We start from the raw sequence: 27,025 nt of genomic DNA, 5'->3' as shown, positions 1-27,025 counted from the left end.
GAAGAAGGCGAGGAGGAGTAAGTGTATGTGCATGGCTTAGGTCACAATGACCCCACCCCCATTCCCCCACACACCCCTAAAAAAATCCAGGAAGGAAAAAGGAGAGTCTCTTTTTTTTCTTTTCTTTTTTGTTGTACTTTTTTTTTTCAGTAATGTTTTTCTCATTTTAATCTGTATCTTAGTGCTACTTTTTTGTAAACACAAGATACATAGGCATGCATTAAGCAGCTTGTTAATTTGCAAAGTTAATTGAACAATACAGAGATAATGAATAATATGCAGTGTTTGCAAGAAAATATTGAATATTTCCATTCAAACATTGCTTTTTTTTTTTTGCTTTTTTTTTTTTGTATTTGTGTGAAAACTTTTTTTGCGAATAGTTTTTTTGTTTTGTCTTTTTTCTGCATGCCTAAGTAAATCAATTGAACTCATTTCCGTGTGGTTTTCTGCTTTTTCTAGGGTTCCTTTTCACTTTTCAGCAATACATGTGTGCAACATCCCCAGAGGTGGTGTCAAAAGCGTGGCAGGAAGTTTCTTTGTTAATGACTGAACTGAAATTACAAAATACTCAAGAGTCAAGTGCTGTATCTGAAATATATTATTTGTTTTATTTGTTAAGAAGCTGTTTCAACAGGACTTTGCTGAATTGCTGGGTCCTTTTTTTTTTCTTTTTTCTTTTGCCTCAGAGTGTAGGATTCTCCAAGTTCTATTAACTTTCTTTGCTTTGTTTTGTTTGGTTGTTTTTTTTTGTTTTGTGAGTGTGTGTGTGTGTGTGTTTTTGTTTGTTTTTTGGGGTTTTTTTTGTTTTTAGAAATTGCTTCTGCTGTGTCTGTATATCATGATGCTATTAACATTTCAGCATGTTTTCTTGAAATTAAGTAGTTAATTTCTGAATACATTGTTTAAAGAAAGGTGGAATAAATTTTAAAGATTTTTTTTTTTAAGTATAATTATATTATACTTATTTTTGATTGGTCTGGGTGATCTTATGTCAGAATACCTATACTCGGGTCAGGAGAAATGGTCCACCTTTCACGCCCCCCCTCCCCCCCACTCCCACCCCCATAATAAATTTGTCATATGTATTTTTTGGTGCTTTAGAGTGTAGAGATCATGAAAAATCATGTCAACATCAAAAATCTTGGGATTCACTGTCCCTTCTGGCTTAATATGAAGGGTACCCATCTCAGGTGCCACGGCTGCTTTTCATCGGTCCAAAACCTTCAATAAGTTTGGTGATCACCCGTGTCTTTGTTATTTGAGCTACAAGAACTTCCTTAATGTTTTTGTTGACAGTAGTGCCTTCTACACGATACGCCATAATCAGAACGACAATATATGCAATAAAGTGACCGCAGTGAAGCTAAGTGTGTACCCATCTTCTGTCACATGTTGCGAACTGTGAATTTGCCTAAATGTTTGCAATAAACTCTCTCGAAAACTGTGCAACTTATTAGAAACAAAGTACACCACAGTTTCAAAGAACAGTCTCTTGTGATTCTTTTGAGCTAAGCCACATCACCATGGGCCTATTCTGCTGTCCTCTGCCGCCGGTTTATCTCCCCTACCCCCTATTTGGCTTCAACGCCAATTTAATTCTTTACAAATTCATATTGGTCAATTTATTGAAAAAAACGTTTATGTGCACTTTCCAAGTGGGAGCACATGTGTGTGTGTGTGTGTGCTGTCCTCTGTCACCGGTTTATCTCCCCTACCCCCTATCTCATCATTCTGAGTCGCTTCCCTCAGCATAAGTAGAAAGCGATTCTTCTGATAGGTAGGATATGACAGCTTCTTCTTCGTCGTCAGTCTGGAAAGTCCACAAGGAAGTCAACCATATCTGCGGGCAGGATGACGTCTTCTGCGGACCACATTGGTTCCCAGGTGCCATCATCGTCGATCCATCCATGTCCATTGCTTGCTGCTGGAACATCAGACATGGGTTCGAGAGCCCTTTTCCAAAAGGACAAAAAGCAGCCGTGGCACCTGAGATGGGTACCCTTCAAAATTAAGCCAGAAGGGACACTGAGTCCCAAGATTTTTTATGTTAACATGATTTTTCATGATCTATACACTCTAAAAAAAAATACATATGAAAAATTTGTTTGGGGGGGGGTGAAAGGTGGACCGTTTCTCCTGACAGACTACTAATGTTGAAGCTGACTTAACATAATTCTTTGTGTTCTTTTCTCCTTGCTTATTTTGCTTTCTAGATATTTGCTAGTGGTGGTGGTTTTTTGGGTTTTTTTTTTTGTTTTGTTGTTTTATTGTTTTTTTATTTATTTATTTATTTTTTTTAGTTTTGCTCATTTGTTACTTACTGTTCATTTATTTTACAGCCAATGATTCTGGAGTGATGTCAACTTGGCATTATCTAGAACGATATCATTCTGGCAGTTGTTGATGATTTGGCGTACATTTTGTTTAATCATCATGAATGTATCCTTTCATGACTTTCATCTTGGAAAACTTTGGTTAGACCATTTTAATACTTTTGTTTCAAGATTGCACAAGCACTCATTAATATACACACACCTCAAGCAATGGCATTAGTTGTGAGGTTACCACCAGAAATATTTCAAAAATATGTTTTCTTGTGAAATTGCCAACCTGTTCAGAAAGATATTGTTATTTAAGCAGTACGGGATCACCTATCTCCTGCAACAAGTGGAAAACACCAGTCCGTTTACATGACTTGGCACTTTGATACTGGAGCCACTTGAATCCTTGTGTGAAGTGACAGGTCAGGTTTTGAGTAATTCAGGACATTTGGCAAGATGTTTTTTTTCTGCTGCCTCACTAAGTTCATTTTTTACATAGAAATTTGCTGGGTTTTGGAGACACATTTTGCATGGACAAAGACACATTTTGCATGGACAAAGGGGTGATAACAAGTGTAACACTTATCTCTGGCTGTTTACGACTTTTGAAAATACAGGTGAAATACATTGCTGTAAAGATTTTACCCTGATTGAAATTGCCAGTTTCTGAATCTATGTTTTCTTTTGCAAGACTTTTTTTTCTTTAACATTTCAAATACTTTATTTGTTTCATTATAAATATGTCATGGTTTGAAAGTTATGAACAGTGTATCTGAGGAAATCAGGTGCTGATAAAAAGCGTTCTTACAATATTAGACATCTCACATCAAAATGGTAGGTTGTGTTTTGTTCCTATAAGTCAGTACACAGAGTACACATGAAGCAGTTCTTGAACTTGAATACATGTCACTTTGTTTGCGTTTCAGCGCGTTGGGTTACGCTGCTGGTCAGGCATCTGCTTGGCAGATGTGGTGTAGCGTATATGGATTTGTCCAAACGCAGTGACGCCTCCTTGAGCTACTGAAACTGAAACTGAAACTTGCGTTTCATCCAGGCTCATCAGTGAAGGGGTTAAGGAAGAGTCAAAGAAATCAAAAAGAAGAGAGAGAAAAGTGTTTTCTGTTTCAGATGAAGCCCTGGCACAGAACGTGTTACTGCTGTGGACAGAGTTGCACCTTTGTGTGGGACAGGTAAGTTTGGAGGGCATCACTCTTGCACAGGCCACTCGGGTGTCATAACACACACACACACACACACACACACACAGAGTGTATGTATGGGATGAAGGAATTAGACCAGAACACAAGATTGTAACATGACTGTAGGCCCATGTATTCACTGAAAAAAAACAGGCATTGCAGGTAAGGTGGCAATGTACACAGCAATGTATCACTGTTATTATTGTTAGTAGCTGTAGTATCAGCACTATTGTTATTGTTGTTACTATCATTATTATTGTTATCATTATTGACTCACTTGTGTAAACAAAGTGAGTCTGTGTTTTAATCTAGTGTTAGGTTGTCTGTTTGTGTGTCTGTGTGTCCGTGGTAAACTTTAACAATGCCATTTTCTCTGAAAATATGTGGTCCACCAATACCAAAATTGGCTTAAACATAGTGTGAAAAAAAAATTCTTCACGGTCATACCAATAACAGGTTTAAGTCTCCCGAATTAAGCCGTATTTCCAAATTATTGATGGTTTATTTCGTTGAGATGTGTTCCGAAATCCAAAAATTCTAAACACCCGCTTTCTACTAAGTTTGGCTGATGAGAAGGTAGGTTGTTTTTGAAGACAACACAACCTTGTGTTTATTGTTCACAATTAAAAGGAAAGAAACACAAATTCTGGACAGAACACTTACAGTGATACTGTCTACACCATTGATGTGTTTACTGCATATAAATATTCTAAACTGGACTCTGAATCATCTGGAATGAACATAAAAGAAAAATTGAATCAATCATTGTCTCCTCATGATTCCTTTACTGGATAAAGCGCAAAGCACAAGTGAGTCTTGAAGGCTTTGCCTCTTGTTATATTAGTTAGTATTACTACTGTGATTATTATCATAATGCTGAGATGGGTGACTCCAGATGATGTACAGACAGTAGATTGGTCACAAAAAGTTCACAGTAAAATCTTTTTCTTTTCTGTTTTTTTCAGTACCTTGTTTACTTCAATTTTTGCTTGTTTAAATGTGTTTAAAACACCTTATATATATTGCTATTTTACTCTCTCTCTCTCTCTCTCTCTCTCTCTCTCTCTCTGTTTTTGCTGTCTCTCTCTCTTTCTTTAACCTTGTTCTTTTTTTCTATATTCTCTTTCCTTTCCTTTTTTTTTTTTTTTTTTTTTTTTTTTTTTTTTTTTTTTTTTAAACAAACATGTGGTCTACTTGTATGCTTCAGCCGGACAAGGCGCTGCGGGTACTGGGATACCTGGAGAAGGGGGTGGCCAACGGGAAAGGTGGGCAGGGCACGGGCACACCTGAGCGAGGAGAGCAGGGGGCCTCTGGGGCCACGGACAGCAACGAAGCGCTCAGGTTCAAGATCTCTTTGGTAAGTCATGCAGTGCTGCAGCGCTGCTCCTCACGTTGCCTTGTGATGGGTCATGTGTGTTTGTTCTCTGGCTCCTGTATTGTATTATATCGTATTGTCTTGTATTCAATATTGTATTGTATCATTCTTTTGTCACAACAGATTTCTGTGTGTAAAATTCGAACTGGTATCTCCACGTGCGATGCTACACTGAGAGCGTCGGCTTTTTTTTTTTTTTTTTTTTTTTTTTTTTTTTTTTTTTTTTTTTGCCTGCAAGTGTATTTGCTTTCCTGTCAAAGTGGATTTTTCAGGGACAACCCTTTTGTTGCCGTGGGTTCTTTTATGTGTGCTAAGTGCATACTGCACATGGGAACTCAGGTTTTTTGTTTTCCTCGGAATGGCTAGTGTCCAGACCACCACTCAAGGAGGAGGAGAAAATACTGGCAAGTGTATGACTTGAACCACTGTGTTCAGATCCTCTCTCTCTTCCTAGTAGGTACTGGCAGTCAAAATTTTAAAATAGAAAAAAAGATTTGTGATACATTTTATTAAAAACTACTTTAAAAAATAGACAAAACACAAAAAGAATGAAGTCTCTACCTTTCTTAGTTTCTGAGATATGGACGTTTTAAGATGACATGTCATGACGAACTTCGTAAATTTAGATTCTCCTCAAGTTCAGTGATACCTGAACAGCATGATCATTACCACAGCAGCCCCATCTTAATACTTTTCAAGGGTACATAACATATAAAACAAATAAAAAGAAAAATCAAATCCATTACACAGAAAGTTTCTATTTTACAGAGCCTCAAATTTGACAAAAATGCCAGTTTCATATGTCCAAAATACCCTGATAAGGCATTTTTGGAGGACAGCCACACAAAAAATATACATTGGAAACAACTGAAATCTATGATTTGGACCCCATACAACACACTGATTTTGCTTATTTTTTTCTGCACATTTAACTTGATTTACAAATGAATAATTGGCCTTTAAAAATGGCGTTTTCCTTAATTTGTGCGATGGAAAAAGTGACGTCACAAGCTGTCGAACTTAAAACAGTCCTAACTCAAAAACTATTTGATGGATTTGCTTCAAATTTTGCAAGAGTGTTAAGAATGTTACAAGAAACAATTCTATTCAAAACAGTAATATACAGACATCAAACCGGCAGTTTTGGTTTATCCATATGATGAAAATGAATGTCTTGAGGTACAAAAAATCTTAAATCAGTGAATTAAAAAAAAAAAGTCTAACATATTTCTTTTAATCTTTACAACTTGTCAATACATGTACTACTTTATGTTTGTAAACTGTTTCCATAACATGAAAATATGACACAAAAGAGGGAAAAAAAAGGGGGGTTGGTGGTGTGGGAGGGAGGTTGGTGGCATTGTCACTGACTGTCAACAAGATTTATGCATATCTCTGTACAAGTATGTCTTCCTCAGTTTGTCATGTTCAGGAACAGACCGCACTCTGCCATTCTGCATTGTAACTTCAAAACCAGAAGAAAACACAAACATTGCAGAAATACTCCCATCTTCTGGCTTATGTGGCCACACATATGTGTTGTTGGCAACTGTACATTTGTGTGGAAAGTTCACCTTAGCCTGGTCTGGTCTAAAAATTTCAGACACTTCTGATATGAAAATCATTGTCATTGAAGACAGCCATATTTTCTTCAATCCTAGTGAAAACAAAATCCTCAAAAGTGTTTTCCTCTTCAGCTGTGTTTGCTGGATTCTGGAGACAGGTCATGGTCTGTATCAACATCCATTGGCTCTGAAAAAAAATCATTTGATCTGATACAGATGGTTTACAAGTTCACAAAACACAATGCAGGCTAAATCACTAAATGTGTAAATATTGGTTTATGATATGATGTACCTGAATATGGTTCAGTGTGTGCTGCCCGGAATTTATGCATGTGTGGTTCGTCCGTCGGGATCAACGAGGACCATCTAGTCATCCTGGGGGTGGGTGGGTTGGGCTCTGTGGGTGCGCAGATGACTGGTCAGGCCAATCCGTGCCCAGAAGGTTCTGACGCAGTGTGGACAGGAGATGGTGGCGGCTGTTGGGGACTTGCTGGCACTGCTTTTCCTGGCCTGTCTGCGTTGCTCTGCTGCAGCAATTCTGTTGGCCTCACAGGATTTGGCACCTTTGTGGACAGCTGAACGCCACTTTGGTCTGTCCATTGCATTCAGCTCCCATGTGTCGTGGCTGATGTTGAAGGCCTTCAGAGAAGCTTTCAGAGTGTCTTTGAAGCGCTTCTTTTGGCTTCCATGGGAGCGCTTGCCATGTTGGAGTTCGCCAGACAGCAGTTTCTTGGGGAGCCGGTGGTCTGGCATGCAAACTACATGTATACATATACTGAATGCATCTGCAAGTGCATCATTTCATTTGATTTATGCTGTGCGTATGTGTGTGTGTGTGTGTAATTATAAGCTATGCATTGTTTGTTTTTTTTGTTTTTTTTGTCATGTAGCTTTGGTATTTGCATATAAGAACAGGTTTATATAATACTGCTGCAGACCATATAACAAAAAAAAGAGAGAGGGAGTAAAACCTGTCAAGGCTCTTCTCTATGGACAGTTACATTAATATTTGCAATTGTCACTAAAACTGGGATTTTTTCCCCCAATTAATGAAAGCTAGTTTCTATTACTTATTTCTTATTTAACATTTGTTACATGTGTTAATGTTTGTTATCAAAAGGAATTGCATTAAATCAGTTATGGTGTGAATCCTGCATGTACAGCAAAGACACTGGGTATGAAATGCTTTGCACAATATTCATCATTCTGTCCCTCAGTGTTAGCACAAAAGCACACACAGCATGCACACTTCATGTGTGTGTGTGTGTGTGCTAAAACTATGAGAGAGGAAGGAGAGTGTATTGACAAATGTAAACAAAGAGCATGATGATGGATCAGTATATTCCATTAATGTTGGTATTTATTTCTGAACTAAGTTAACAATAAGTAATAACAAACCAATCTCAATCATTATGTTAACCTAGTTAACTTCTAGGTCACAAGAGGCCTGTGAGTTGGTTATTTCCGGTTTATATCATGAAAAATTGTCTTGATTTAAATCGGCAATCCTTTCTTTTAGAATCCTAGGATCATAAAAATGTAATAAAATGCAAAATAATGCATTTACTTTTCATTACACGAGTTTTCATACAATATTTCAGTCTAGAATAAAATAGCACTGACGCGAAACACAACTGGTGGAAACGTGTCGATCACTTCGTCAAGCGGTCAAAGCTTACTCCATTTATCATGAAATTGGAACGATCCTATGGATTAATAAGCCCTAAAAACTACGTGGATCAATTAAACATGAATCGATTTGTAAAATTTGTAATACTTAACCTTGGTGATTTTTTATCTGGATAACGAAAACGCTTGAAATGTTAGCGTCATCGTTTGTCGATTTCATAGGAGCCGCCGCCGCCGAGTCGAGTCGAGTCAATGTGTGAATGTGTGTCACGGTTGCAAGCGTGCTTTTCATTGGCTGCGCTATATTTGTGTGCGTATGAATACCTTGACCTTTGGTACCATTCGAATCAGCAAAAAATAAGCTTTCTATCGCTATGATGTACCAATGATTTTTATAAAAAGCTTTACATCGCGAAAAAAGCCTTCAAATGTGTCCTTTTAACCGGATCGGTGTGCTGGCTCTTTGTTATTAAGTAAATTAATAAAATAACAGACCCTCGGACAACGCGAATGTCCGCCATGGCAGAAGCGCGACAGGGGATCAGTTTCGCTGATTACGGTAGGCAGTTCTCAGAACGAATACACGCTCGCACTCGCACACAAGTAAATAAACAAACAATGGATTGAAAGATAATGGCTTGTCTTTATTTCCATTATATTTTAAACAAGACTTATACACAATTTCACACAAAAATCATCAAGTGAAAAGTGACAAATTTCGGCCTGCTGCCGGCTTTCCTGCAGCCTTTGTTAGCAGGTGTCGGTACTTATTCCAAGGCAGTTGCGTTACCTTTAAGCCAACAGTCGACTTCACACTCTTGTTACTGTGTGTCTTTTTTGTTGTTTGTGTGCATTGCTGCATCTCTCTCTTCAACCAAAAGACAGAGGGATGGGGGTGAAAGGGTGGTTTAGGAATATATGCATATAAAAATGTATACATGTATGTGTGTGTGTGTGTGAGTGAGAGAGAGAGAGAATGTTTAGTCTGCTGTTCAGTGTGTGGTAGTTCTGTCACAACAGTGCCAGCATATATGCTATAACTCCAAAGCCAAACGTCAAGGAACAGTTCCGAGTGCAAATTTTGAACAAACCAGACCAGACAGATGCAGTTTTTTTTGACTAAACATTGCTCTGTGAGTAAAAAAAAAAGAAATCTTGTTAAAAAAAAGGTTTGCCCATGTATTTTCTGAACAAGTCTTTCTTGGGGGTTTTTTGTTGTTGTTTTTTTTGTGTGTTTTTTTGTTTGTTTTTAGGAATGCTGCAGCTGCTTTTTGCTGTCTTGAGATCATGCTTCTGTATAGGGCTTACACCAACATGTCTAGAACACCTCTGATAATTTGCCGATACAGTCATAATAACTGTTATTCATGTAATTTTTTAAACAGTACATAAGTTTTGAAAATTGAAAAAAAAAAATTGATAAAATGCCTTGGACACGTTTCTGTTCACTGCTGTCTTGTGTGTCAGTTCAAGACACGATGTCTTGCCATGATGAAGTCACTCAAGTCTTGCAAGCGGGAGATCAAAGCTTTGACCAGCAACAGTCCTGGCCTGACAGTAAGTTGGTGCTTCAGGTGTCCGTGTTTGGGTTGTGTTTTGTTAATGAAGTGTGTTGTAGTGTAGAATAGAATGGAATAGAATGTCTTTATTACCACTAAGTGTACCGGGGTCACAAGGAATATTGAGGGGGGGTGGATAACAAGATACAAACATAAATTGAAAATCATACACAGATACAGTAGAAATAAGATACATACAAGTGCATATCAATATAAAAACTTGTGCATACTCATGCATACACGCACTGCGCACACACACACACACACATGTACACGCGCGCACACGCACACACACACACACGTTTGAACAGAAGCTGCATATTACTGCATATTACATGTGGATGGGGCAGATGACTAGATATTCAGGTAGATGGTTGTTGGTTGCACAGTTTTATTTATCACACTGGATTTGTTCGAGAGACAGGGCATTGACTGCTTTGGGGAAAAAGCTATTGGCGAAGCGATTGGTTTTTGTTTTTATACTTCTGTACCGTCGACCAGAGAGGAGCATCTAAAAAAATCCCAAAAGCTGGATGTGATTCGTCCTGGCTGATTGATTTTGCTTTTTTGAGTAGCCGCTTATAATATATATGTCTTGTAGAGAAGGTAGATCAGCCCCAGTAATCTTGGTGGCAGTTTTTTGGGGGTTTTTTTGGTGGCTCCAACTTCTGCCTTGGAAATGTTTCTGTACCAAACAGTAATAGCAAAGGTTAGCACACTTTCAATGACTGCTCGGTAGAGATGTACTGTTGTGTTTTGTGAATCAAGTGTGTACTGTTTGGTTTTGTTTGTATACTTTTATAGAAATATATGTATGACTATACAAGCCTACGAACATACAGGTATACATACATTTCCATAAAAGTGTACAGACGGATATATAATATGCAAACAAACACAGAGACTCTGAACAGTCAGACAGACAATGGGTGCTCTCAGAGATTTTGAACTCATTCAAAATTATGATTTTAAAACACACACACGTACACACACACACACACACACACACACATAAGTATAAGAATAAAAACATCTTGGTTATCCCTTTACAGAATATGCTTTTCCTGTGTAATTTCATATTATTCCTTTGCAACAGAATAAAGTGTGAGTGTGAGACAGTATAATCATCCAACCTTAAGTGTGTGTGTGTGTGACAATATAATCGTCCAACCTTAAATTTTGTGTGTGTTTGTGTGTGTGTGTTTCACAATATAATCATCCAACCATAAATTGTGTGTGCGTGTGTGTCTCAATATAACCTTCCAACCTTTTAATTATGTGTGTGTCACAATATGATAGTCCAACCTTAGATTCTGTTTGTGCATGCATGTGTGTGTGTGTGTGACAATATACATGTAATCGTCCAACCTTGAATTCTGTGTGTGTGTGTGTGACCCAGGGCACAGCAGTGCAGTACCTGCGGGCATACTTTGAGTACCTACGGGGGAACTGCCGCAAGGGGCAGAAGATCCTGGTGTCGGCGCCCACAGCGGGTGTGCCGTGTGTGGGCCAGAGCCTGACCACCATGCTACACAACAACCTGGCCTGCATCCACATGCAGATGAGGAAGCCCCATACGGGAGCCCACCTCCTGCGCTTGGCCTGGCAGGAGAATGAGAAGGCCATGAAGGAGATCAAGTCCACGTCTAAAGGTGGGTGTCGATGTTGGCGTTGGCGTCGTGGCGAGCGTGGGTAGAATTCGGATCGAGATGACATGCCAAGGTCCACACCCCTCCCTGTTTGCAGCCGTGCGCTAAATGCATGTGAAAGAGCCCTCTGCAACAACGACAGAAGTGGAAAATGTGATATCAGTGTTATATCATAACCTACCTTCCCAGTAACTACAGCTGGCACTGAAAGTCCCAGAGCAGCACTAGACAGAAACACACCTGCAACAGTCACAACAGGTGGTGGAGCAGTGGCCCAGTGGTAATGTGCTCAGCTAGGAAACCAGTGTCCAGGGGTTTGAGTCCCCTATACAGACCAGAATTTGTACTTTCCCCCTCCACTAGAGCTTGCGTGGTGGTCTGGACGCTACTTGTTCAGATGAGGCAAGGTGTTAAGGGAAATGAGCGAGCTGACAGACTTGCTGGTAACGCAACAACAACAAGCGGCCTACATCTAGGAAAATCGGAAATCCTCAGAAAAGTCAAAGAATACCAAAAAGAACAGGTACAAGGCCATCACACAACTGATCGCCTCAAAGAAATATAGGTAGAGAGAGGGAGCGGCCGTACATCTAGCATGAAAGGTAGAGCACGATGCTTTGCAAATCAAATGAATATCGGCATCATTTCCAAACCAACATTGCACAGATTTCTTTAAAAACAGAACAGAGTCTCTGTGGGCTTTTCCAAATACAATAGACTGAGCAACACCTAGACGCCACGTTCTTGTTATCAGAGATCTTTTCCCACCTCTCTTGCAGCCAATCAGTGGCAGCCTCTGCGTGTGTGTATGTGTGTGTTTGTATGTCTGTGGGTGTCTGTCTGTTTGTGTGCGTGTGTGCGTGCATGAGGGTATAATTGTACACATGTCAGGAGAGCTCTGTGCATGTGAGTGCATGCGTGCGTGCGTGTGTGTAGAGAATGAGGTATGTGTGTTTATGCATGTCTACACTGTGGGAGCAACGGAATATTGGAACATGCGGGTGTGCATATATTTGTATATGTGTGTGGGGTGGGGGATATGGGTGTATGTGTGTGTGCTTGTACAAGTAAGTTTGGGGAGTGGGGGGATGGGGGGGGTGAAACTGCATGCTTGTTGCATATCTGTTATGTGTATGTGAATGTGTGTCTGCATGTTTTACATTTATTTGCTTATTTATCATCATTGGTTTTTTGTGTGATGTGTGTGTGTGCGCTTAGAGTTGACTTCATCAAGATTTTGCACCGTATAAATATTAAATAGTAGTAGTAGTAGTATTTTTATGTATTTTTCTCTCTTTTTTCTCTCTCTCTCGAGGCCTGACTAAGCACGTTGGAATACGCGGCTAGTCAGGCATCTGCTTGGCAGATGTGGTGTAGCATATATGGATTTGACCGAACGCTGTGACGCCTCTTTGAGCTACTATATACTGATACTGCTATGGGAACCCTGTTTATTACATGTGCTGCTTTGTGTGTTTGGGGGGGATGCGGTGTGTTTGTCAGAGCACCTTTCCAGAGGATTTGGGATGCATGTTACATTTGTTGGGTGATACACTTTTAATTTCCATAGTGGATAGACAAAGGTGTATCATATTGTCTCACTGACTGGTGATACATGTTTTTAATCTCCATAGCGGATTGACAAAGGTGTATCGTATTGTCTCACTGACTGGTGATACATGTTTTTAATCTCCATAGCGGATTGACAAAGGTGTATCGTATTGTCTCACTGACTGGTGATACATGTTTTTAATCTCCATAGCGGATTGACAAAGGTGTATCGTATTGTCACACTGACTGGTGATACATGTTTTTAATCTCCAAAACAGATTGACAAAGGTGTATCGTATTGTCTCACTGACTGGTGATACATGTTTTTAATCTCATAGTGGATTGACAAAGGTGTATCGTATTGTCACACAGACTGGTGATATATGTTTTTAATCTCCATAGCGGATTGACAAAGGTGTACTCCATAGCGGATAGACAAGGGTGTATCGTATTGTCTCACTGACTGATGATACAGTTTTTTAATTTCCTTAACGGATTGACAAAGGTGTATCATGTTGTCTCACTGTCTGATGATACAGTTTTTTAATTTCCTTAACGGATTGACAAAGGTGTATCATATTGTCTCACTGTCTGACGATACAGTTTTTTAATTTCCTTAACGGATTGACAAAGGTGTATCATATTGTCTCACAGACTGGTGATACATGTTTCTGATTTCCATAGCAGATTGACAAAGATGTACCATATTGTATCTCTGGTGTTGCAGTTTTTTTAATTTCCTTAATGGATTGACAAAGCACTGCTGTCTAGGCTATAAGCAGAACCACACACTTAGCCGACTGCGAGACCCCCCCTGACAGGCCTGATAGTGCCAGACACTGATAAGTACCAGCTGCTGTGTCTGCTAACCCGTCACTGACCCTTCTTTGTCTTCTATTAAAGTGTGGCAATTTGCGCGCCTCTTTTGAGTGGGCTGGTGAGCATACTCCTATTTCTGTGGCATTAATGTTTGCACTGTTGGAAAGAGCGGACACTTCTCTTTTTGATGGTGGTAGTACTTTCCTTGGCTGGATAGCTGCATTTACTTGAGAGAACTGTGCTGACAATTGTGACTGGCGGTGGTGTGGGTTTTTTTTTCATAGCAGAAGTACCGTGAGTTTGGTTTTCCTTCACATTCTGTTCTCTCACATTTCTTTCTTCCATTCCTTTCTTTCATTCTGTTTTCTTCCCTGTCTTTCTTTCGTGCTGTTTCCTTCTCTCTCTTTCTCTCCTTCATCCCTTCCTTTCTTTCGTTCTGTTTCCTTCTCTCTCTCTCTTTCGTCAGTGCTGCTTTCTTCCCTCTCTGTTTTCTTCCCTCTCTTTCTTTCAGTTTCATGCTGTTTCCTTCCTTCTCTTTCTCTCCTTCATCCCTTCCTTTCTTTCTTTCATTCTGTTTTCTTCCCTCTCATTCTCTTGTTCATTCATTTTTTTATTTCACTGTTTCTTTTTCACCTCCCATCTCCTGTTGTTCTTTGTTTCTGTTTATTCTCTCTCTCTCTCTCTCTCTCTCTCTCTCTCTGTGTGTGTGTCCGTCATCCTTTCTGTTTGTCTTTCCTGTTTCTTTCATTTTGTTCTTCCTGTTTCTCTCACCCCTTCACCCCCACCCCTTTCTCTTCCCACGCCCTTCTTACTTTCATCAATCTCTCTCATCACCCATTCTTCCTGTTTCTCTCACCCCTTCACCCCCACCCCTTTCTCTTCCCACACCCTTCTTGCTTTCATCAATCTTTCTCATCACCCATTCTTCCTGTTTCTCTCACCCCTTCACCCCCACCCCTTTCTCTTCCCACGCCCTTCTTACTTTCATCAATCTTTCTCATCACCCATTCTTCCTGTTTCATCTCTTATTTATGTTTTCTTCTTTCTCTTTCTCACTCTTTTTTTCTTTCATTCTCTCTGCTCGCCCCCCTCTCTGACATTTTCTTTCTTTTTGCACTTCTTTATTTCTTTCCTCTTATTCTCTGTCTGTCTTGCACACATATTCTCGACCTCTTTCCTTTTTTCCTGCTCTCTCAGTTTTGTCCTTCATTCATTCTTTTTTGTGCCATTTCTTTCATTTCCTTTCTTTCCTCTCCACCCCAGTTCTGTATCCCTTTCCCAACTCACTAATTTTTTTTTTTTCGTGCATGTGTGGGCCAGACTCTGCCTTACGTAGAGTCAGGGCAAGCTAGCCCTTCCAGCTTGCTGGGGGTGAAGAGTGAAAAGTAGTAACCTGCTTGCAGCTCCACACTTGACCACGTGATAGGCAGTTTATGGCAAGTACTTTTTAATACTGTGTCAGTCCTTAACTTCTGGCAGAATGACAAAGTGATTACTGCCAATGACTGTATGATGAAGACCACCATTTTAACAGTTCTAGATTTAACACACACACACACACACACACACACACACACACACAAACCAGCAGAAATTTTTCTTACAAACTGCCATCCACACCCCATACATGTGGCTGTGGTTTTCTTCAATGTGCGTGAATGACTGAATCAGTGTGCCTGTGGAGTACTTGTACAAGCTGATCTTTAACACACCACAGCTACCTTCAGAATTTCCAGCCATCAACACAGGTTAGTGAGAGGCATGCTGATGTGTAATGCTGTGCATGGAATGTATTGTCTGTGTTAGCGAATTTCGTGAGATTAGATTCAATGTGTTAAAAATGTGTCAAAATGCATGTTAACAAACTGGTGGTAAGCATACCTGCTTTTTTCAAATAGTTATCCTGAGAAAAATAATCGGATGTTCACATTTGAGTTTCCTATCGTTTTAAAGCTAAGACTGTGCTCTTTCAAACCATACTATTCATTAAGCGATTGCGTTGACAAGCAGTGTGTTATCAAAAGTTAACGAAGAGGTGTTGTTTTCTCCCTGTGGCCGCTGCCATCGCGCGGAACAGCACACTGGTCTTTCTCCCTCCCAATAGCTAACGGCTGGAGGCGCAACGTGAAAGAGAACTCATAGCGTTTTTGTGCTCTCAATTCTTCCAAGTTAAAGTTCTAACCCTTCCGGCGGTAGCGTGTTATTTTTTAGGCAGTGCCTTTCCCTCCTGAGTTGAATGCAGGGTCAAGTTCGCTCCTCAGATGAACTAAACATCAAGCGCTGAACACGTGTGAAAGGTGTATTGTAATGTCTCGCTGACTGATGATACATGTTTTTGATTTCCATAACGGATTGACAAAGGTAAATGATATTGTCCCACTGACTGGTGATTCATGTTTTTGATTTCCATAACAGATTAACAAAGGTGTATTGTAGTGTCTCACTGACTGATGATACATGTTTTTTAAATTTCCATAGCGGATTAACAAAGGTGTATCTTATTGTATCACTGACTTGTGATACATGTTTTTGATTTCTATAACGGATTGACAAAGGTGTATCATGTTGCCTCACTGACTGGTGATATGTGTTTTTGATTTCCATAACAGATTGAGAAAGTGTATAGTATTGTCTCACTGACTGGTGATACAGTTTTTGATTTCCATAACGGATTGACAAAGGTGAATCGCATTGTATCACTTACTGATGATACAGTTTTTTTAATTTCCATAGCGGATTAACAAAGGCGTATCGTACTGTCTCACTGACTGATGATACAGTTTTTTTAACCCCTAGGCTGCCTATATGACGAGATAACTCATCAGCGCAAGCATGTACACTTCGCTGCCACAATGACGAGATAACTCGTCATCGAAATATTCAGACCTTTCCCTGGTTTGCATTCAGTTCATTGACGAAAATGCTGATTGCTTTAGCTTGGGGAATCTTTCTAGTTTCTGTTCATAGCTAGAAAACCCATCCACGTCATGAGGCAGTCCTTTGAATGTTTTGGTTGGGTCACTGTCGCTGTGTTTTGCCTGGCTCCTTTCCTCACTCGCTCAACAAAACATTGGACTGACGCCGTGCTCAAGACATGCGATCTCAGAACAGAACTGCAGGTAAATGTCAGTGTGGATAGAACATGCTTTAACTCACTCCATGCCAAGAGTTTTTGCCCTTGCGAATCCCAGAAAACCCAGGGTTTGTATAGGATGGGTAAAGAATTCTCAAAAAACAAATAAACGCCCAGACAATTGAAATTTAGTATGTGTATTCATTGAATGTTGTTCCATATTTGTGCAGAAAATTAAATTATTTACTCACCATCTTGTTGTTGATCGCGTTATCCATTTTTTGTGTATTTTGTAGCATTTTTGCACTCATCAGAAAGGTATACCAAGTGTCCTTGAACAGCTTACAAATGTTCCACATCACATCCTAACACTATTTGAGGAACTGAAGACCTAGTACATGCAGTGAAGTATGAACAGGTGGTGGAGAAAGTTGAAATTCACACACACACACAAAATATTGTCTCTACAAAAAAAAAAAAAAAGGAGTTCACTTTACACAAAAACCTGATGTATTATCACTGACAGTAGTCTTGTCTGGAGTGAAAAAGCTCATGGCAGGTGATGTCGAGTCCTGGGCACAGCTTCACACACAGTGAAACTCCACATTTTGGACACCAGTTGGCAGTTTGACACCTTTGTGTGTTGTGGCGCTTGATCAGGACTTCACAGACCTTGCACTTGCAGTAGCTGGTCACTCATATCCACTCCAGCCATGTTGGTGATGTAGTCTTGTACTGCAGCTGGCTTCTGTCTTTCAGGGCGGTGTCGTGTTGTGACATTGACCATGGTGGTTGGCAGCAACACTGTTGCCAGCACGTGAACTGGCTTTTTGTTCTGCCGCTTCAGCACAGCAACATGACCTGCAACCACACACACACACAAATGATCATGCAGGTCTGACTCTTTCTTCTTATTGTTGTTTAAATTATTTGTTTGCTTATTCCCTTGTTTGTTCTAAATATTTATGTGAATGGAAGCATAATGTAAGTTTTTTACATGTCAAAGAAAACCACCATAGATTTTTATTTTTCAATATTACAAACAATAATGACAGTATCATCAGTATTAGTACTGCTACTGTCATTTCTGTAGCACCTTGTTCTACAAATAAACTCCATGTTATTGTAAAACAGAAAATAAGTAAACGTATGCATGCAATCACACACACACACACACACACACACACACACACAGAGTTGTACACCTGAGCATGTGGCATTGTTTTCTTACACACACACACACACACACACACACACACACACATAATATATATATAATATATATATATATTTATTTATATATATATATATAAGACATACACACATCATTTTCAGTCCAATCACTGGTAAAAACACCAGCAAAGTCATCCGTTTCCTCAGTGATTTCGTTGACAGTGTCAGTCAGCTGGCACGTGTTCAGGACTCATTTTCCTCTCCACTGCAAACACCCTCTTCAGCGGCCGAATCTATTTCTAATTCATCGGGATATGGTTCAGAAGCCCTGTCCAACGAATCAACATTATCTCTTTCAAATTCGGAGCCTTCAGTTTGGATCATTTCCAAAGCAGCTTCAACGCTGTGTTGCATTTGACCTCACCTACCACATCGAACACTTCGACGTGACACCATCTTGTCAAACAACTTGCAGAGCTGACCAAGGGTATGCTTCGTTGTCAACTGCTAACAAGCATGTCACTACACTGAATGAAAAGTTGGCCGGAGATAACTTACGAATCAGCTCTGCTTTAGTTTCATATCCGACACGTCAATCCATCAGCGCGAATTTACAAAATCCAAATCCGCATATGCGGATATTGGCATCTTCCACTTCATCCGACGGCATCCGCATATGCGGACAATGGCAGTGAGTGAGTTAACATTGGATTGAAACTTTCTTTTCTTTCTTTCTTTCTTTCTTTTTTCCTTCATTTCTTTTTTTTTTTTTTTTTTTTCATTCTTGAGAGACAATTTTGGGTCCTGACTGATAAATTCAGATTAGCCATTGCCATGAACTAAGTGTGTGTGTGTGTGTGTGATATGTCTGTTCTCTCTCTCTGTCTTTTATGTCTGTTTCTGTCTGTCTCTCTCTCTCTCTTTGTTCAGTGCAGTATTTATGGATTAGTCCACATGCTTTGACAACACCAGAAAGCTGAAACTGTTGTATTTTTGTCTGTGCATTACTGCATGTGTGCATGCTTGTGTGTGCACATGTCTATGTGTGTGTGTGGAGGGGAGGAGTTTGGGTGGATGGGGAGATTGGAGAACCTGCAAGATTGATTGTTAATTGCATTAATTACCTTTTTTGCTGTTCATATTTCTTCTGTGGGTTTTTTCTCTCATTTTTCCTTTATATTCTTTATGTGACCAAGCGCTCTATGCTTGGTCCAAAACTGCTCACACACGAGCTACATCAGACAACGTTTTTCCCAACTAACCCGCACACAGATTGTGTGACATCACTTCCAGTTTGAACGCCAAGCCCCTTACATCATTTTGTCCTCCTAGCCAGACAACCTACTCACGGCTTGACCAGTGTCACGTCACGGTACGCTATTGGCTGAGCTGGAATCTGTGTTTCTGCACCACGGTATTTAATTAATATATCTTTTGTCGGATCAATAAACTACAAGTATTATATACCTGCAGAATCGTCGCGATTCCATCTTTAAGTCTATTCCATTTGCGTTTGCCTACATTAAACTGATTTAACGCAGTTTGTAATTTTCAGCGACGAGCTCGTTAAAACTGACCCTGCTCAGGTGACTTAAATTAAGGTTATAAATTCATAGTAAATAATCAACACTTTATTTTATACTCATTATAAAGTAGGTGTTGAGCTCTTCCTTTTGCAACTTATCCGACGTAAATCGGTTCAGGAATCATTTAGAAATCTATCACTGAACATCTTGTCAGAAACACAGTTGTTGTCAGATTTGGCCAGATTAGGGTCGATCTGCTCGCAGCACACGTGACTGTCTTTGCGGTCCGCTTAACTTGCATAAATTGGCACAGTGAGTGATGAGTGGTCATTTCATACCTGGTCAGTCATCTGACCAGAGCTTCTCTCTCTCTCTCTCTCTCTCTCTCTCTCTCTCTCTCTCGCTGTGTCGCGAGCAGTGTGTGTGTCATGTGTGTTCTCACAATGGCTGACATCTCGCTACGTATCGCTGTAAGTACTAGTGTGTAGAATGTGTTGATTTGTAAATTGTATTGTTCAACACAGTACTTGTGTTCATATGAGAATGTTCAGTTATTGCTTTGTTCAGTTATTGCTTTGACACGTTAGTCACAGCTCGGCTATGATTGATTTAGAAAATTGCCATGTCGTCATATGCTTGGAGCAGTGTTCCATTTGATTCTTCTTAACGTCACAGTCAGTGACGTCTCTGGACACTAAAAGTTTGTTTGAGAATATTCTAGTGAGTGCATATGACGCATTCTTTCTCATTTGCTGTCACTGATGAAGTAGTGTTTCACTGATTCTCCGTACTCTAAGATGTGTGTAGTATTCTGTCATGATTACAAGATAGTGTTGGGTTTATATCAGTTACTGGTTAAGACCACCTGATATGTATCAGTCTGTTAATTGTAATTTAGTTATCATACACTCTCCTATACGGCTTACTCCAGCATAGTGCTACATGATAAACTGATTCATTTGAGTCACTTTGGCACAGTATAAGCTTTACCTTATCTATACTGTCAGTATACTTTCACTAAATCAGCATAGCTTCAATCACTTTACCTGCACTATTTAAAAGTATTAGAAATGTCATTTGATGTCAGTGTTTGGTCTTCACACATATGCAGTCCCAAGTGGTAATCTTTCCATGTAATATGTATACATGTACTTTATTATTCACTTGTGCTGACATGTTGTGCTTATGACATTTATTTGTGTCATTCCAGGCACTGTCTTCTTCTCTTAGGTCTTCTCTTTTTATGTCTTCTTCTATTCTCTTCTCCTTTACATCATCTTCTTAGTTTTCTTTCACAATTATTGTAAATAAAACAATAGAAAAACCAATTTGTGACTGGCCTCTATATGTTCCTGGCCTGTGCGCGGAAATTCTTGACTATCCTTTCATTCAATCATTTAGTTTAGTTCTTTTGTACCGTCCGTACCCTTGAATAACCAGTCAGTAACACGGCTACATTTATCATTTTTTTTGTTTTTTTTTCTTTATCTCTCCCTCTTTTGCTATACATGTGAATAAAATAAATGTTTGCAATAGTGCTTAGGATAAGCGCTCTGTGAATTCCTGTTATTATTATTGAAACCTAGTAGGCTTCGGGTACCTCTTCCAAAATGACTCTCCCCTCCCCACCCCTTCCTGTTTGCAGTCAAGAGTTTCTCCAGCTTTCTGTTAACATGTTTAAGTTTTGTTTTTCAGCCCTCAGAATCAGAGATACGGATACGTGCATAAATGACTGGTGTGAAAGCAATTTGATTTGCTTCTGGTCAAGATAAAGCACTATATGAATATGTTTATAAATGCTATCATTATCAGTAGTAGTAGTAGTAGTACTATCTGGCGTGAAAGTAATTTGATTTGCCTCTGGTCAAGATAAAGCGCTATATAAATATGTTTATGAATGTCATTTTCATTATTATCATTAGTACTAATAGTAGTTGTAGTAGTAGCATCATTATTATGGACGGGTGCAATAGCTGAATGGTTAAAGCGTTGGACTTTCAATCTGAGGGTTCCTGGTAATGGCGCCTGATGGGGGTAAAGGATGGAGATTTTTCCGATCTCCCAGGTCAACATATGTGCAGACCTGCAAGTGCCTGAACCCCCCTCATGTGTATACGTATGCAGAAGATCAAATACACACGTTAAAGATCCTGTAATCCACGTCAGCGTTCGGTGGATTATGGAAACAAGAACATACCCAGCATGCACCCCCCTGAAAATGGAGTATGGTTGCCTACATGGCAGGGTAAAAACAGTCATTACACATAAAAGCCCGCTTGTGTGCGTATACAAGTGAACATGGGAGTTGCAGCCCATGAACAAAGAAGAAGAAGAGTATCATTATTATCAATATTATTATTACTGTCACTGCAGGCAAGCCCATCCAGTACATCGCCATCAGCCGACACCATGAACTGCTGTACAACATGGGCATCCAGGCGCTGCACTGCAACAGGGCGAGTCAGGCCTTCGACTTTCTGATTGTGGCCATCCAGGTCTACCAGATCAACCCTCGCCTCTGGCTGCGGCTGGCCGAGTGCTGTATCATGCACCACAGAGAGGTCAGTTCTTCTTCTTCTTCTTCTTCTTCATTCATGGGCTGAAACTCCCATGTTCACTTGTATGTACATGAGTGGGCTTTCATGTGTGTGACCACTTTTGCCCCCGCTATGTAGGCAGCCGTACCTCATTTTCGGGGGTGTGCATGCTGAGTATCTTCTTGTTTCCATGCTGTATGATAGTCCGTTGTGTGCGACTGTGACCATCAGAACAGCAGAGGAGGCAAATGCTGTCCTGACTATGTGGGCTAGAGTTTGGTTATGGTGGAGAGTGGCTTGCCCAGGTTACACCGCACTCTCTCGGCCAAGAGGGCTTCAGGACAGTCGGCATTGGGATGGTCCCCAAAAAGCCAACTAGCCCCCCAAGCTTCAGCAGTAAGAGCCAGTGCCACCTTGCCTCTTGGTTTGAGAGTGTTAGTCCTTCACAAAAGACTAAGCTGTAAATGAAATCCCCTTTGCAGTGGAGAAACTGTTGATCTTGGAGCTCTCACTTTGCTGTTGGCCCAACTGCAAGATAATGTCATTGTCAATCTCTGGTGTAAGTTGGGCGTTGAGCCAGTGGTAGGAAAGATAAAAGATCCAACCTTTTTGAGATTCTGTGGCCTTTCATGCTCTGCTCTCATGGTGACCTCAGTTTCATACCCCCCCCCTCCCCCCCTTGCCCCTCCCCCCACCTTCCACCCTCTTGCACTTCAGTACTTGGGATGGGTTCCTGTCAAAGGGGTTGTGTGTCAGCAGATTCATGGGGGACTGTCGCAAGACTTGGTGGTGGTTTCCAATATAGGGTAGATGCTCACTCAGTCTGGCTCTGCCACTAAGTGATTTGTTGTCATCAGTAGGGGGTTTAGCAGGTGTGTCCTGTGTATATCAGATCAAAACACTTAAACAGGGAATAACGAACATCACCAAAGTGATCAGAAGCAGTGCAGGGTTTCCTCTAGTGTGTTGCCCTCTGGTGACCTAACATTGACAGTTTCTTATGGACAGCTGACCCTTGGACTGCGACTTGAACCAGTGACCATGTATCACCTTCACCTTCACCTTCACCTATCCCGTAGTCTTGTGGATCGTTGGGGCGCTGCCACAGGTGACCTGGCAACCAGCATCCTCCAATCCTCTCGGTTGGAGAGAGACCATGTATAGTGGACTCAAAGTGATTGGTTTGGGAGAAATTCCACTGAAATGGTCCAGATGATGGGGCAGAAAGAAAAAAAAAACACTAAAACTTTTGTGTGCCACTAGAATTATACTGATATGCTCTAAATGTGGGGAGGGGGGTGGGCTGTGATTTTTTTAGTGAAAGGAAATGATTGTTCAAAAGATTATTTTTTTAAAAACTTGCTATGTCTGTTTACATTTTGTACAGTTTCATACACAATGCATAAAGATACGTTAACTCACTCGCTGCCATTGTCCGCATATGTGGATGTCGTCGGACAAAGCATTCGATGCCATTGTCCGCATATGCGGATTTGGATTTTGAAAAGTCGCGCTGTTGGAGTGATGTGTCGGACACGAAACTCAAAAGCAGAACTGATTCTTAAGTTATCTCCAGCCACCTTTTCATTCACACACACAGCGTGTGTGCAGTGACACGCTCGTTAGCAGACGACAACGAAGCAGACCCTCGGTCAGCTCTGCAAGTTGTTTGACAAGATGGCGTCGCGTCGAAGTGTTCGACATGGTAAGAGAGGTCAAACGCAACACAGCGTTGTTGAAGCTACTCTGGAAATGATCCAAACTGAAGGCTCCGATGTTGAAGGAGATAATGTTGGTTCGTCGGACAGTGATTTTGAACCATATCCCGATGAACTAGAAATAGATTCGGCCGCTGAAGAGGGTGTTTACAGTGGAGAGGAAAGCGAGTCCTGACCATGTGCCAGCTGACCGACACTGACAACGAAATCACTGAGGAAACGGACGACTTTGCTGGTGTTTTTACCAGTGATTGAACTGAAAATGGTGAGTGTGTATGTATTATATATATATGTGTGTGTGTGTGTGAAAGAAAGCAGTGCCACATGCTCAGGTGTACAACTCTGTGTGTGTGTGTGTGTGTGAGTGTGTGTGACTGTATGCATATGTTTACTTATTTTCTGTTTTACTTGTTCATTTGTAGAACAAGGTGCTGTAGAAATGACAGTAATAGTACTAATACTGATGATACTGTCATTATTGTTTGTAATATTGTAAAAAAAATATATATATAAAAATCTAAAGTGGTTTTCTTTGACTACATGTAAAAAAAAAAAACTTACCACATTATGCTTCCATTCACATAAATATTTAGAAAAAACAAGGGAATAAGCAAACAAATAATTTAAACAACAATAAGAAGAAAGAGTCAGACCTGCATGATCATTTGTGTGTGTGTATGGTTGCAGGGCATGTTGCTGTGCTGAAGTGGCAGGACAAAAAGCCAGTTCATGTGCTGACAACAGTCATGCTGCCAACTACCATGGTCAGTGTGACAACACGACACCGTCCTGAAAGACAGAAGCCAGCTGCAGTACAAGACTACATCACCAACATGGCTGGAGTGGATATGAGTGACCAGCTACTGCAAGTGCAAGGTCTGAAGACCTGTTCAAGCACCACAACACACCAAAACACCAAACTGCCAACTGGTGTCCAAAATGTGGAGTTCCACTGTGTGTGAAGCTGTGCCCAGGACTCAACATCACCTGCCATGAGCTTTTTCACTCCAGACAAGACTATTGTCAGTGATAATACATTAGGTTTTTGTGTGCAGTGAACTCCCTTTTTTATGTAGAGACAATATTTTCTTTTGTGTGCGTGATTTTCAACTTTCTCCACCATCTGTTCATACTTCACTGCATGTACTAGGTCTTCAGTTCCTCAAATAGTGTTAGGATGTGATGTGGAACATTTGTAAGCTGTTCAAGGACACTTGGGATACCTTTCTGATGGGTGCAAAAATGCTACAAAATACACAAAAAATGAATACCGTGGTCAACAACAAGATGGTGAGTAAATAATTTAATTTTTTGCACAAATATGGAACAACATTCACTGAATACACATACTAAATTTCAATTCTCTGGGTGTTCATTTGTTTTTTTGAGAATTTTTTTCCAATCCTATACAAACCCTGGGTTTCCAGGGATTCGCAAGGGCAAAAACTCTTGGCATGGAGTGAGTTAAAGTCTTTACTCTTTGGCTCTTGATGAAAGATGTTGAGAAAAAAAAACAAAAAAAAACCTGATGTATGGTATCATACATAATTCATATAAGATAATATATGTTAACATGTATGAGCTGTGACTTTTGATAAAAGAAGCTGAAAAGAAAAAAAAATGATATAAGGTTTATTGGTTACATTCTTTATAGTATCATACATAATTCATTGATGATGTTTCAACATCTTTGAGCTGTGGCTTTTGATGACATATATTATTCATCCTGCCTTTGCACTGTTTTCACAGTGGGCACAGTATCAATGATTGACCTGTGTGTGTCAACAGAACAATGACCAGGACTCCAAACTGGAGAAACGGCAACAGGTATTTCAAGGTTCTGTCGGCAGTGGCTTCCACAGGAAGCTGATCATAGGGCCTGGCACAGGGCAGGACAAACTCAGGTACATGATGGGCTTATGCTCTTCGTTCTAGGCTTTGGCTACCGCACTTTCCATAGCCCAGATTAGATGAATTTGAGAGCACCTTTCTAGCAGGGCTCCTTCTATTCAGTGCTTCACTGCAGGGACCACGAGAGCACCTTTCTAGCAAGGCTTCTTGTGTTCACTGCAGGGACCATGAGAGCACCTTTCTAGCAAGGCTCCTTGTGTTCACTGCAGGGACCATGAGAGCACCTTTCTAGCAAGGCTCCTTGTGTTCACTGCAGGGACCACGAGAGCACCTTTCTAGCAAGGCTCCTTGTGTTCACTGCAGGGACCATGAGAGCACCTTTCTAGCAAGGCTCCTTGTGTTCACTGCAGGGACCACGAGAGCACCTTTCTAGCAAGGCTCCTTGTGTTCACTGCAGGGACCTCAAGAGCACCTTTCTAGCAAGGTTCCTTGTGTTCACTGCAGGGACCATGAGAGCACCTTTCTAGCAAGGTTCCTTGTGTTCACTGCAGGGACCACGAGAGCACCTTTCTAGCAAGGCTCCTTGTGTTCACTGCAGGGACCATAAGAGCACCTTTCTAGCAAGGCTCCTTGTGTTCACTGCAGGGACCACGAGAGCACCTTTCTAGCTAGGCTCTTTGTGTTCACTGCAGGGACCATGAGAGCACCTTTCTAGCAAGGCTCCTTGTGTTCACTGCAGGGACCATGAGAGCACCTTTCTAGCAAGGCTCCTTGTGTTCACTGCAGGGACCATGAGAGCACCTTTCTAGCAAGGCTTCTTGTGTTCACTGCAGGGACCATGAGAGCACCTTTCTAGCAAGGCTTCTTGTGTTCACTGCAGGGACCACGAGAGCACCTTTCTAGCAAGGCTCCTTGTGTTCACTGCAGGGACCACGAGAGCACCTTTCTAGCAAGGCTTCTTGTGTTCACTGCAGGGACCATGAGAGCACCTTTCTAGCAAGGCTCTTTGTGTTCACTGCAGGGACCATGAGAGCACCTTTCTAGCAAGGCTCCTTGTGTTCACTGCAGGGACCAGAACTAAGGCAGACGGTGCCCTGGTTCGGGTGTCTCCTCTTGCCTGCGACAGGAGTCTGCTCCTTTCTGTGCAGGGTGTCTGTTGCTGCAGCCACTGCTGGACGTGTGTTGCTGTCTGTGGGCAAAATTCAGCTTTGTTTGCCTGCTGTTCTGTATGATTTTGTCTTAACTATATGTAATTATGCTTACGTTTGGGTTAATTTCTTTTTTTAACCTCAGGAAAAAAGTTGACCGAATGATCAGTGTCACAGGCATGGCCAACGTTTATGTGCCTAATAAGACTACTTGTACCTGATCTTTTCATGGTTTTTTTTTTTTTTCTCTCAGATTCAGTAGTTAAGACAGAATGTTGTGGATAGTTCCTTTCAAGCAGCAGTATTTCCTCTTGGTTTTGGATTAACCCTGT

The 27,025-nt window shown here is 40.7% G+C and overlaps 1 protein-coding gene across 4 annotated transcripts in view; it reads left to right on the top strand.

Annotated features, from left to right (window-relative positions):
* LOC143285524 (CCR4-NOT transcription complex subunit 10-like) overlaps positions 1–27,025 on the top strand; it is a 62,545-nt gene that overhangs the window by 16,613 nt on the left and 18,907 nt on the right. For all 4 annotated transcript variants that reach the window (XM_076592879.1, XM_076592880.1, XM_076592878.1 and 1 more), the window contains exons 4-9: positions 3,450–3,511; positions 4,728–4,877; positions 9,557–9,646; positions 11,048–11,300; positions 21,813–22,000; positions 25,483–25,598. In XM_076592879.1, the coding sequence (XP_076448994.1) occupies positions 3,450–3,511; positions 4,728–4,877; positions 9,557–9,646; positions 11,048–11,300; positions 21,813–22,000; positions 25,483–25,598 (859 nt within the window). The remainder of the gene's footprint in view (positions 1–3,449; positions 3,512–4,727; positions 4,878–9,556; positions 9,647–11,047; positions 11,301–21,812; positions 22,001–25,482; positions 25,599–27,025) is intronic.

The sequence above is a fragment of the Babylonia areolata genome, chromosome 9 (genome assembly GCF_041734735.1).
Source record: "Babylonia areolata isolate BAREFJ2019XMU chromosome 9, ASM4173473v1, whole genome shotgun sequence".
Taxonomy (NCBI): Eukaryota; Metazoa; Mollusca; class Gastropoda; order Neogastropoda; family Buccinidae; genus Babylonia; species Babylonia areolata.
This window is presented reverse-complemented; position numbering and strand designations above follow the sequence as displayed.